The following is an 11,980-nucleotide window of genomic DNA, read 5'->3' on the forward strand; positions in this document are numbered from 1 at the left end:
TTTTTTCCCCATAATTTGGAAAATATCTAAGTTTTGTAAAATATAAATATGAGCTTATTCACAGAAAAATCAAATCTCCCTTCCTCCTCCTTGTTAGACATATTACCATTCTAGTGTCAGCATCGATACAGTTGATGGAAATGGCTTTCGGCCTCTCTGGAGGTGACTCTTCCATAAAGTATTGCATAGGTCAACATAATGTGATGGCCTACTACAGGCAGGAGACCTAATTAAGCAGCAGAGCAAAATTGGTTTCTTTGCATTATTGTGTTTAAGTTTTTCTTAAGGGCATATTTAATTGTAAGATGCAGATTTTTCGTTCTATATAGGCCTCTGATGGCATTTCTTACAAACAGACGTCCTTGCTTCATCAATACCTATGATATGAAAAATCCATATGCTGCCTTTCGTCCCTTTGAAAAGAGGGATAGCCACTTGGAAAATTTCAATAGACTGGCTCATCTTTTGTAAAGTTAAGTCCTGTAAGTGGTTTGAACAAGAACTACATTCACATTGTAATGTGTGCATCCATTTGTGCAACTGGTGTGTTCATTCTTTTCTTTTTTGAGAAACAGCTTTACCAGAAAATCATCATTCAAGCCATACATGCAAGGACCCTTGCCTGGTGACAGGCAGGATGGCGTTGTGCTTTCATATACTGCTTTCAGTATACTACCTGAATTTTAATGTTCACAGAAAAATCTAGTCATTCAATTTTAATATATTTTTAAAAAATTAGGGAGCTGGCAAAACCATGAGCTGGTATTTGATTTGACTAGTTTTACTAGCAAGTTAAAAAATGCTGCCTTGATTTAACCCTTTGGGAGAAGAGGCAAGGGCTTCTCAAATACATCTCTAATACCTTCTTAAAACATGCCTGTATTGCAAAGCAATTGCAAATATGCAGTAAATAAGTGTTAAGGTCATTGTTCTATTTCATTGTGGGTTTGGGAGGAGGTGCATTTATGGCCTTCATTTTAGACTCCAGCATACTTCTGATACACAAGTAATTTTCAGTGATGGAAACACAAATACAACTGGTATCATATCTGAAATCAAACTAGAATAAAGGAAAATGTTGGGTTTTTTTTCATGCTACCTCCTAGTCCTTTGGACAGGAACACCGCTTATGGGCTTGCTCTTCAATATGGATATTTTGATTTTACATGTCAGGCAACTTGAATGGATAGAAGAGACGAGCCTAAGGTTAAAAAAAATGCTGAAGATCAAAGTCATAAACTCCGTATCTTATTCTCAAGCGGGGACAGAGAGTGAGGCATTTCAGGCCAAGTACTGGCTTTTCACTTGGAATGGTCATGGGAGCACGTAGATCATCGCCTACAGCCTCCTAGCTCTGGGCTGGTGACTTCCTACGTTGTGGCAAGGAAGTTATTGTAGTTACCTGTAATTACTTGATTTCCAAGCTCTCTCGTACCTTCAGATCTGAACTGCAGATACAGTGAGCAGATTGTGATTGCATCCAGTGCTATAAGTAGGAGCATTTTATGTTTCACAAGTTGTAAAGCTGAAACAGATCTGAATTCTTGTATCTTAGTCTTGTTTGGCTGGGGTTTGTTTTGTTTGGGTTATTGTTTGGGGGGGTGGGGAGGGTGGTGTGGTGTTTGGTTTTTAGTAATTAAGTGCCTGTAAAACAGCTACCACACTCTAGATTCTGCATTTTATTTGGTTAATGTAGATTGTATTCCTTTTGGCTTAAAGTTTGAGAGAGTGGTTGGTGCAATATCAACTTAAAAATTTAAGCTGTATGTAATGAATGGGGTTTCTTCGGTTATAAATTTGTTGGCCATACATGGGGCTTCAGTTCTCCAGGATGCATTCTGTCAATGCTGTGCTTGCTTAATTCCTTGCTGCACTTACCATGCTCTCTGAATAAAAGGACCTAAATGAGAGTTCATTGCTGTTAATTTTTTATGATAGTTACCTCGTTATGTAGTAATGTTGAATTGGAATATACAAGATCTGAAACTTAACTATTGCAATTTTGATTAAGACAATAGATGTTTCAAAGTGATGTAGAGATGAGATCTATGATGTCTAGTGATATTTAATAACTCATAAAATTTTTACTTCATCTAATAATACTTACTGTACTAAATACGAGGCAACTTGCAGGTTGTAACACAGGAGAACGCTCTCCAGGAGTACTGGTAACCCAGAAGAGTGAGATTGCTACCAGCCTCAGTTCACTGCCAGTGAAATCTGTTGAGTTACACCTAAGAGCAAGAACGCTAGGGTCGGGTTTTCACTTTGTTGTAGGCAGTTTTACCTACACACAGTCTGGCAAGGGACCTGCTTCTCCGTGATTCCCTGGAGGCCTTGTGAGAGCCCAGTTCTGCTTGCTATTGCTTCCTCGGGTGAATGGCTGCTGGAACAGCTCTACCTACCAGCACCAGATACTGACTTGGGCTGTGTTTGGTTTTGAATGTGCTTTATTGTCTCTTTTAAAAATATCTTTAAAAAGGGGTCAAGAGAGACAATGCATAGCTTGTATACACAATACAAGGTGTGCTAACTTGCATCTCCCTTCCTTCCCCCTTCTTCAGTTCACAGCTATTTCCCTCACCAAATAATGCCGTTTAAAGGCAATTTAAACCTCCTAAGTCTGATCCTAATTCTTGCACAGCATCGAAGTCCTGCCTCAGACTTCCATCAGCCATAGACTTGAAAAACAGTCTTTACACACCTCCTCTCTACTGTGGTTATGGGAAATGTGTCACAAAGCGTGAAGATGACACTCCTTCCTTGCTGTTTTTGGCATAGGACCATCCCACGTGAATAGACTAAGGCTTTTTCCTTCTCCCCTCGCCCAGGTTTGGATGAGAGGAAAAGCAGCTCTGAGGTGACTTGATGTGGGGGTTCACCGTTGTTCCAAGGATTGCCTGCAGAGGTGATAAGCAATCCCCTCTGGCTACTAATGCAGGTCTGGCCTTTCCTGCGCCTTGGTCCCTCGCAGCAGTCCTGTACAGCTGTGACGAGCCACCAGCTTGTCAGGCCTGGCCTAAAGGGGTGGCCTGTCTGTCCTGCCTTCGTGGCCCAACATCGAGCTGTTGCCTCAGTGTCCCTTAGCTCTAACTGGAAAAGCCATCCTCATTAGCTGAAGGATGGAGGGAGAAGCACAGCTGGCATAGAGGAAAGCTTGCATGTGCTTTGGGAGTTGCGAACGTGGTGGGAGATAGCAGGGGAGGATGAGACTAGGCTGAAAAACAAATTAAGTTTAGTATTCCTGATTTTTTTTCAGCTTTTCTCGGTAGAAAGCATTGTCTCCTCTCTAGTGCTCTTACAAGCTGTGTGGGTGCTGTCTGCTGTTTTCAGAGAAGCCAGACGGACAATGTCAAAATCCATCGGGCGACTACCATGCACACCTGATGCTCATAAGCCAGGTCATCAGGTGCGGGTTTCAAGCCGGCGAAATGTTCCGGGGAAGCCCGGCGACCGGGCATGGGTGAGAGAGGTCGCTGTCCCCTTCCCGGGTCACTCTCCCCTTGCAGCACGTCTGAGGGCCGGGGTCGCGGCCGGAGCAGCGGGGACCGGCCGCAGGGCCGGGCGGCTGCGGCTCGGCGGCCATCCGGACCTCACTGAAAACGGTGTCAGTGATGTTTTTTTCCCCGGCCGGCTTAGAGCTGTCTCCAAATTTTGGGGAGAGAAGTGCTGGCGCTGGCTCCCAGCCGCTGGCAGGACGGCGGCGCGGAGTCCTCGTCCCCGGCCCGGCGGGTGGCGAGGGGATGCGCCGGCCACCGCCGCCTCCCGCCCGGGGCTCGTCGGCACCCGCCTCCGCCTGCTCGGCTAGGATTAAGTTAATCAACCGGCCCGGGCACCACCGCCGGCCCGCCCGGCCCCAGCTACGAAAGGAAGGCCGGGGGTGGCCGAGGCTTCCCTCCCCCGCCGGCCGCAGACCCGCTCCTGCCGCCGGCGCTGCCCTTCCCCGGGCTCCCCGCCCCAGGCAAACCCTCCTGGCGGGTTTCCCCCCCCCCCTTCACTGTTAACCAAACCTGGTGATTAAGACGCGAAACTAACAAAGAGTTTTTCTTCCACCTTAACCTTGCACACAATCCTTTAACAAATTAATTAATCCTAATGAATTAACACTTCATTTATTTAAACGCGCTACAGTTCATGAATTAAATTTTCATGCAGTGATTAAAGGCTGTTAAAATATGCATGATTTCGTTAAAATTTTATAATAAATCAGGGCAATGTGTTACATGACAAGGCAACTACTTCCCAGCCCCTCGGAAGGTGCTTTGATTCGCGCGGGGGGGCGGGGGGAGCCGAGCGCTCCGCTCCCGGGTTTGGCAGCCGAGTGCATCCCGGAGCGCGGGGAGACTCGCCGGACGACCCACCCCCTGCCCCCTCCCAGCCCCTCTCCGGTCGTTCGGAGGGGAAGAAGGCAGCGTTTTGGGGGTTACCCCATCGAAATGGGGCGTCCCGGCAGCGGGAGCGATGGTGGGCGCGGGTGAAAGCCAGCAGCCGGTTTGCCCAGGGACCCGGTGTGGAAAGCGAGCATGGCCTGGGAGGTGTTTTGCTGGAGGGGCTTCTCGGTGTGCTTTTTCATTCCTCCGCATCACTTAAAAGAAAGAGCGAGAAACTTTACTGGCAACAGGACCCGCAATATTTTCCACCGGACCTCTGCCTGGCTCCTCCGGTCTCCTTACTTTCCCGAAAAGGGACGTTGTGAACTACCTTGGGACTTAAATCACCATCAAGCGCTTCAATTTTTAATATGACAACATTCTACACTTTGGCTGCAAAAGCAATTATTGCGGCTTGTACATCAGTAATTAGCAGGTCTTTGCTGATGTAAAGAAAGTCCTCATTAGGACATGGAAATACTTTTTGTGCATTCACCCAAAGGGTTGGTTGCTGGGTTGTTTTTTCTTCTGAAGGTTGATTTTTATCATCTAAAGGGAAAACAGCTTTTACACTAAATGGGATATTGACTTTCCGTGAACTTCACCAAGTAACACATGTACTGTAGGTTTTCTCTCAGTGCTCTCACTGACACTCAGGATAGGACAAATACCGCGACTAGAAAATGTAAAGCTAACGTTTGGTGAAATAAAAATATCCAGAAGGTTTAGAGTGAGCGGTTCTATAAGCTCCACGTTAACTTTTTTTTTTAAAGCCGGGATATATAGCAAACTATGATCAGACGTTGATACTTAATATCCCAAGCTTTAGTATATTCATCTTTGGGGAATCCTAAAAAGAGAAATCAAATACAATGGGTTACAGTAATTAATTTATAAATCGTTTCACTGTGGGAATAAGGGGTTACTTTATTACTTTCCCGAGATAGACAGTTCAGTCAATTAAGGAAATCTGCCTATTTCTTGCATTTGAAGCTGGAGAAAACTACGGGAGACAAGTAAATGCGTTATATATGTATATACGTGCCTCCCTCGCTTTATGGACCATCTTGGGCCATGAAAGTAGGGCTGCAGCACGGTCGGATCTCCAATGAACTCGCCCCTCAAAGCCTGCGAGTTTATTGCCATCAGTATTCATGAGGCTGGACGTACCCACGAGGAATAGAAATAACAGCGAACATTAAGATAAAATCTATTACCAGGCCCGTGCGATGCTGAGCCTGGCTCAAGCCGTCTTCCCGAGGAGCCGGCTGTGTGTGGCGGGGAGAGGGGGGGCCGCCGGGGGGTGACAAGGGGGGGTGACAAGGGGGGTGGTGACAAGGGGGGCTGATCCCCGGCGAGCCCTGGGGACCCCCCCGGGCAGCAGCCTCCGCGCTCGGTGGGGCAGGGGGAGCAGAGGGGGCTGCGGCGCCGAGACCGGCTGCAGCACCGCAGCGGGCGTTACGGTCGGGCCAGCATCAGGAGGGGCTGTCATTTCAAGCGTCGCTTTAAAGGTTAGCGCTTCCCCTCTTCCAGGAAAAAAAAAGAAAAAGAAAGCGTCCCAAGGACTGCGAAGGAAAGTTTTTCCTCTCGGGCTTGATAAACGACAGACCAAACGGTGCCTGAAAAAAATCCTCGCCTCCCCGTGGCCTCTGCTGTCTCCTCTTCGCACCTCTGAAAGATCTGACAGAGGGGAAAGTCGGCTGCGACTCCCTACCGCAGCTTCTGCCTCCGGGGGCAGCGGGAGGGAGCAGGCGGGAGCCGGCAGCCGCCGCCCGGGAGCCGCCAGCAGCCCGACGCCTCCCCAGGGTCCGGAGGCTGCCGCCCCCCCCGGCACCCCCGGCCCTCGGGCTGCCGCCGTGATCGCGCCCCGGGCGATTTGAAGGAAGGAGCGAGGAGCACCTGGCTAGGGGTGTCTCTCCAGCCGGGCGGGAATCCTTCACCCCCTGTTTGCCAAACCGAGGAGAATCCAGCAGGATGCACACCGCAAGCTGCGGAGACAACGCGCCCACCCCCGTCCCTGCCTCCAGAAGACACCGGGGAGGTGGGACAGGAGACCCTTAGAACACCTGGCGGTCTTCGCCTCCTCGACCTGCGGCTGGCGCCGGGGGCGGAGGCGGGACAGTGGCTGAATTTTCTGCCTTTCTGGCGGAAAAAATAAGCACGTCAACAGAAAGGGTCGTTTTAATAGTACTGGAGGGGTCTGGTGTTCCTCCGGCCAAGGAGAAGGTCTGGCCCCCCGGCGCCTGCCCGAGCCGCCCGTCCCCGCTCCCGCTGCTGCGGCGGGGCCGGGACGGCCTCGCTGCCCGTGCGGCTGCTGCGGGCAGGGCCGGGGCCCGCGCTGCCTGCGCTCCCTTGGGCGCGGCCCAGCCCCTGCCAGCCCAGCGCCGAAGAGGTTAGAGACCCCGGCCGCAGAGGCAAAGCAAGGCCGGTGGCATGCGGGGCGGAAGGCGGGTCGTGGCTTAGCCTGGAAATCCACCCCCCGGTGGCCTTTGCCGCCGCTGGCACAGTTTTCCCTTGCTCTCAACGTTTCCCCTAGGGAAACCTGATGAACTTGGCCTGACAGCGTCCTAGCGAGCCGGGGCCGCGCAGAGACACGCGGACAAGCACCCACGCATCCCAGGCGCAGCAGCACTCCCACGCCCCCACGCCTTCCCCCAGCGGGCGAGCAAGCGAGCCCCGCTTTCCGCCTCCCTCTGCCGCCGGGATCGGCCACGGAGCCCCGCCGTGTGTGCCACGGGCTGGCTTTCCGCCGCTGGTAGGGCAAGGCAGGCTGCTCGGGCCTTTCTGCGGGAGCTGGACGCTTCTCAGCAACTTCGCGAAAAGTGGTGGTGTCTCCCACTTCCCTCTTCCTCTCCCTCCCTTCCCCAGGAGGCTTTCTGTTCACGAGGCATGGTAGCTTAGGGACAGCTAGAATAAGTCATATGGCTTTTTAAAACAAGGAAAGAAAGAAATCCCCATAAAGTACGATTTGGCTATTCTGATGCAAGGATTTCGATAAATAAGGAGAGCCCAACCCCGCTTCAGCCCAGTGTCTTTCAGTCTCAAGTTCACCCCCCTCAGAGATGAAGTTGCATTCAGGCACCCCAGGGGACGCGGTAATGGATGGAGACCTGGCTCCCTTTCGCACAAGTAATTGGCAGTGGTTCCCTCCTGCCTCCCGGCCTGGATGGGGAGCTGGGGAAGGGCTTATGAAGACAAATGTGGACTTTACCCGGGGTTGTGGTGTGTGCTGTGCGTGCACGTGTGTGTGTGTGTGCCTGCGTGCCCTTTCGGCTGTGTTTATGCGCATAAATAAGAGGCGTTCAGGAGAAACAGAGCAATTCCGATGCACTCCGAGGCTGTCACATCCCTGATCCAAACACCCTGCTGCCTCTCCCCGCTGCCTGCCTGCCTGCAGCCCTGCTGAAACAAACCCGGTGCATCTGCTCGGTCACCGAGGGAGGCTCCAGCGTGCCCCAGGGGACAGGATTCACCGGGGGCCGTTCCCTAGGGATTCGCACTAATCCCACAGGCACAGTAGCAGATTCCCTCCTTCCGCAGTCCTGTCTCCAACTTCATAAGCAGCTAAAAGGAAAAAAAAAATCTGCTCTAAAACGGGACAGTAACCCCGAGTCACTCATAAGAACAACCGTGCGTTATTAACCCTAGTGTCACTTCTTAGCCATTTCATTCAAATGCAAAAGCATTCAAAGAATAAACCACAGAAGAGAGAGACAAAGAAAGAAGAGGAAGAGTAAGACAGAAAGATGAAAGTCGAAAGAGAGAGAGGGGAAAGAAAGACAGAAAGAAAGGAGGAATTAAAGAAAAAGAAAGAATCATTTCTCCAGACTACTTTTCCTTTTTTTTTTCAGGCTGTATAAGATGGAATCGACTCGTCTCTTGCATAAAAAGCACCTGGGTAGCAAGAGAAAGAAGGGAAAAGAAGAGAAAGGACAGAAAGAGAAAGAAAAAGAAAGACAGAAAGGAAGAGAGGGAGGGAAAGAGAGGAAGGGAAGGAGGGAGGGAGGGAGGAAGGAAGGAAGGAGGGAGGGAGGGAAGAAGGAAGGAAGGAAGGAGGGAGGGAGGGAAGAAGGAAGTAAGGAAGGAAGGAAGGGAGGAAGGAAGGAAGGAAGGAAAGAGAGAAAGGAAGAGAGGGAGGGAGAGAGGGAGGGAGAGAGGGACGAAGGAAATAAACTCCGTGATTGTTTTCTGCTTCAGACCACGCCAGTGAAACTTGGGTTTTCCCACGGAAAAGGAGCGAGGGCTGGTCGGGAAGCCGGGAGGAAACGCACGGTTTCATCTCCGCGGCACTTCCCGTGCAGGAAGCACACGCTCCTCGCGGGCGAAGCGGCTGTCACCAGCGGTGCCTGACACGGTAACAGTCGCAACAGAACTACACGGGCTGGGGGGAGGTGAAATTACACGGCAATCGATAGCCTCTGAGCGCTTCAAACCAATGTCGGCCAGCGGTTCTCCTCAAGGAGCCGGTGTATAATTCTCGAAAGTAGCGGGGCGCGGCCGGAGGACGCCCCTTTCTGCCGTGCGGGTCCTCAGCGCGGCCTCGCCTCTCCCCTCGGCTGCGGCAGGGGCAACGCACCTTCGCGTTTGGGTGCCGAGGGCTGGGCCGGTCCCTGCCGCCGCTCCGAGGGCAGGCGAGGGGCGCCCGCCCGCACCCCGGCCGGCTCCGCCCCGGGGGCGCCCGCCGCCTCCGCGCCCCGCCGCCCATCCCCGCCCCGTCGGGGCGCCCCGGCCGCGCTGGCGGCCGCGCAGCGCGCACGTGTGGCGGCCACAGGTGCCGCAGCCGCCCGGTGCTCGGCGTCGCTCGCTATAAGAGCGGCCCCGCCGCCGCCGCCCCGGCGAGACGGGCGAGGGCTGCGGGAGATGCAACAAGGCGCGGGGAGGCAGGGACCGGGGGCGGTGGGAGGAAAAGGAGGAGGAGGAGGAGGAGGAGGAGGAGGAGGAGGAGGAGGAAGGGGGGGAGACAGCTGATGCCTGTCAAAGCCGGAGCCGCCGCGCTCTCGCGAGAGCCCGCCCGGCGGTAGCCACGGGATGCGGGGCTCAGGTGCGGGCAGAGCGCAGCGCAGCGCGCCCGGCGCCGGGCAGCGGCAGGCAGAGGAGTGAGACGGCGGGGGCCGGAGGGAGCCTCGCCGCCCGCTCACCCACCCAGCCCAGCCCCGGCCACCGCGGCAGCGGCGGCGGCGGGGGCAGGGTCCGCTGCGGCACCGCCGCCACCGGCTCCGCCACCGCCACCCGCCGCCGTCCGCGGCTTCCCCCGGCGGGAGGAGAGCGCCCGGAGAGCACTTTTCCCCCGACTTTAGGAGTGTTTGTGGATTTACATGCCAAGCCTTCAAGATGATGTCCATGAACAGCAAACAGCCGCATTTTGCCATGCATCCCACCCTACCTGAGCACAAATACCCCTCTCTACACTCCAGCTCGGAAGCAATAAGAAGAGCATGTCTACCAACTCCGCCGGTAAGGGACAGGCAGCTGCAGCTCTCTTCTTTCTTCCTTCCTTCCTTCCTTCCTTCCTTTCTTTCTCTCTCTCTCTCTCACGCACACGCACACACTCTTTCTTTCTCTCTCTCTCCCTCTTTTCTGTGTACTGCATGTATGTGTATGTGCATTAATAAAAAAACCGCTGCGAGGCACATTTTGACAAGCGGCGCTTAATGTTTTTTTCATGTCTTCCTCTGCAATCATCTGAGCGCCTGTGATCTTTTTTGAAAGCGGTGTTCACACGAGTCTCCGACTTCATCCACTTTCTGTATTAATTTTTATGACTCGGCCTCTGAAAACGAATGCGCTTTATGTGCTCTTGTGTTTGACACAATTCCCCAGCTGAGAGTTACAGATCCATTTCTTCTTCTCCTCCTTCTCCTCCTTTCTCTTCTTCTTCCTTTCCTTTTTTTTTTTCCCCCAATTTATTTGTTCCCTTCACACCCCCGTCCTCTCTTTTTCGGATTCCCCGCCGGCTGCCTGCCCTTTCTACCCTTCCCCTCGTTTCTCCTTTTCCTCGTTTGCTCCCCCTCCCCGCTTTCGCCCCTATTATCCTACCCCATCCCCTACTTCCCCCCACTTCCCCGCGCTGTCTCCTGCTGTACCCCGCTTCCCCCATCCACTTGGCTCTCCCCCCCCGTGCCCCTTTACACGCGCACACTGCTGCCGGCTCCCCCCGCACGGTCACCCCAACTTTGCCCACCTCTCTCTCCCTCCCGGGCTGCCCTCCCTCCCCTTTTCCCCCTCCTTCCCCACCGCACACCCCGGCCTCCCGCGACGCGGCGCTTCCCCTCTCCTCGCTTTGCCCCTCTCTGCCCCCCTCCCCGGCGCCCCCTGCCCTCCTCTCCCCGCACCCCGCTCTGTTTTGTGTCCCTTGCAGCTGCAGAGCAATATCTTCGCCAGCCTCGATGAGACCCTGCTGGCGCGGGCCGAGGCTCTGGCCGCCGTCGACATCGCCGTCTCGCAGGGCAAGAGCCACCCCTTCAAGCCGGACGCCACCTACCACACCATGAACAGCGTGCCCTGCACCTCCACCTCCACCGTGCCCCTGGCGCACCACCACCACCACCACCACCACCACCACCAGGCGCTGGAGCCCGGCGACCTCCTCGACCACATCACCTCCCCCTCCCTGGCGCTCATGCCCGGCGGAGGCGGCGGAGGCGGCGGCGGCGGCGGCCACGACGGGGCGGGCGGCGGCGGCGGCGGGGCCGGCGGCGGCGGGGGCGGCGGCGGCGGCGGCGGGGGCGGCGGCGGCCTCATCTCCACCTCGGCCCACCCGCACTCGCACATGCACGGCCTGGGCCACCTCTCGCACCCGGCCGCCATGAACATGCCGTCGGGGCTGCCGCACCCGGGGCTGGTGGCCGCGCACCACGGCGCCGCGGGGCAGGTGGCCTCGGCGGCGGCGGTGGTGGGGGCGGCCGGCCTGGCCTCCATCTGCGACTCGGACACGGACCCGCGGGAGCTGGAGGCCTTCGCCGAGCGCTTCAAGCAGCGCCGCATCAAGCTGGGGGTGACCCAGGCCGACGTGGGCTCGGCGCTGGCCAACCTGAAGATCCCGGGGGTGGGCTCCCTCAGCCAGAGCACCATCTGCCGCTTCGAGTCCCTCACCCTCTCCCACAACAACATGATCGCCCTCAAGCCCATCCTGCAGGCCTGGCTGGAGGAGGCCGAGGGCGCCCAGCGGGAAAAAATGAACAAGCCCGAGCTCTTCAACGGGGGCGAGAAGAAGCGCAAGCGGACTTCCATCGCCGCCCCGGAGAAGCGCTCCCTGGAGGCTTACTTCGCCGTCCAGCCCCGGCCCTCCTCCGAGAAGATCGCCGCCATCGCCGAGAAATTGGACCTCAAAAAGAACGTGGTGCGGGTTTGGTTTTGCAACCAGAGACAGAAGCAGAAACGGATGAAATTCTCCGCCACCTACTAGGGGCGGGCGGGAGGGGCGGCCCTGCCACCGGCGGCACCGGGGGCACCGGGGGGGGCCGGGCCGGGGCCGCGGGGGGTGCCCACCCGGCGCCGCCGTCGCCCGAGACGCCGTGGGAGGCTCCTGGGGACCAAGGGACGATGTAGAAATTAAACGCGAACTACTCGATGAGAGGGGAGGGGGGGGCCTGCGGGGGGGGGGTGCGCTA

General features: G+C 55.4%; 1 protein-coding gene across 1 annotated transcript; it reads left to right on the forward strand.

Moving 5' to 3' along the window:
* Nucleotides 1-9,445: 9,445 nt before the first annotated feature.
* Nucleotides 9,446-11,775, forward strand: POU4F1 (POU class 4 homeobox 1). Its single transcript, XM_072854074.1, has 2 exons — nucleotides 9,446-9,824; nucleotides 10,729-11,775. The coding sequence occupies exons 1-2, from the start codon at nucleotides 9,702-9,704 to the stop codon at nucleotides 11,773-11,775; spliced, it is 1,170 nt and encodes a 389-aa protein (XP_072710175.1). The 5' UTR covers nucleotides 9,446-9,701.
* The last annotated feature ends 205 nt before the right edge of the window (nucleotides 11,776-11,980 follow it).

This window comes from Ciconia boyciana, chromosome 1 (genome assembly GCF_034638445.1).
Source record: "Ciconia boyciana chromosome 1, ASM3463844v1, whole genome shotgun sequence".
Classification (NCBI taxonomy): Eukaryota; Metazoa; Chordata; class Aves; order Ciconiiformes; family Ciconiidae; genus Ciconia; species Ciconia boyciana.

Bases quoted from the DNA above. Each gene is read 5' to 3' on its own strand.
- POU4F1 (XM_072854074.1), top strand. From the start codon at position 9,702: ATGATGTCCATGAACAGCAAACAGCCGCATTTTGCCATGCATCCCACC. The intron at 9,825-10,728 runs GTAAGGGACAGG...TGTCCCTTGCAG, and splicing joins CATGTCTACCAACTCCGCCG to CTGCAGAGCAATATCTTCGC.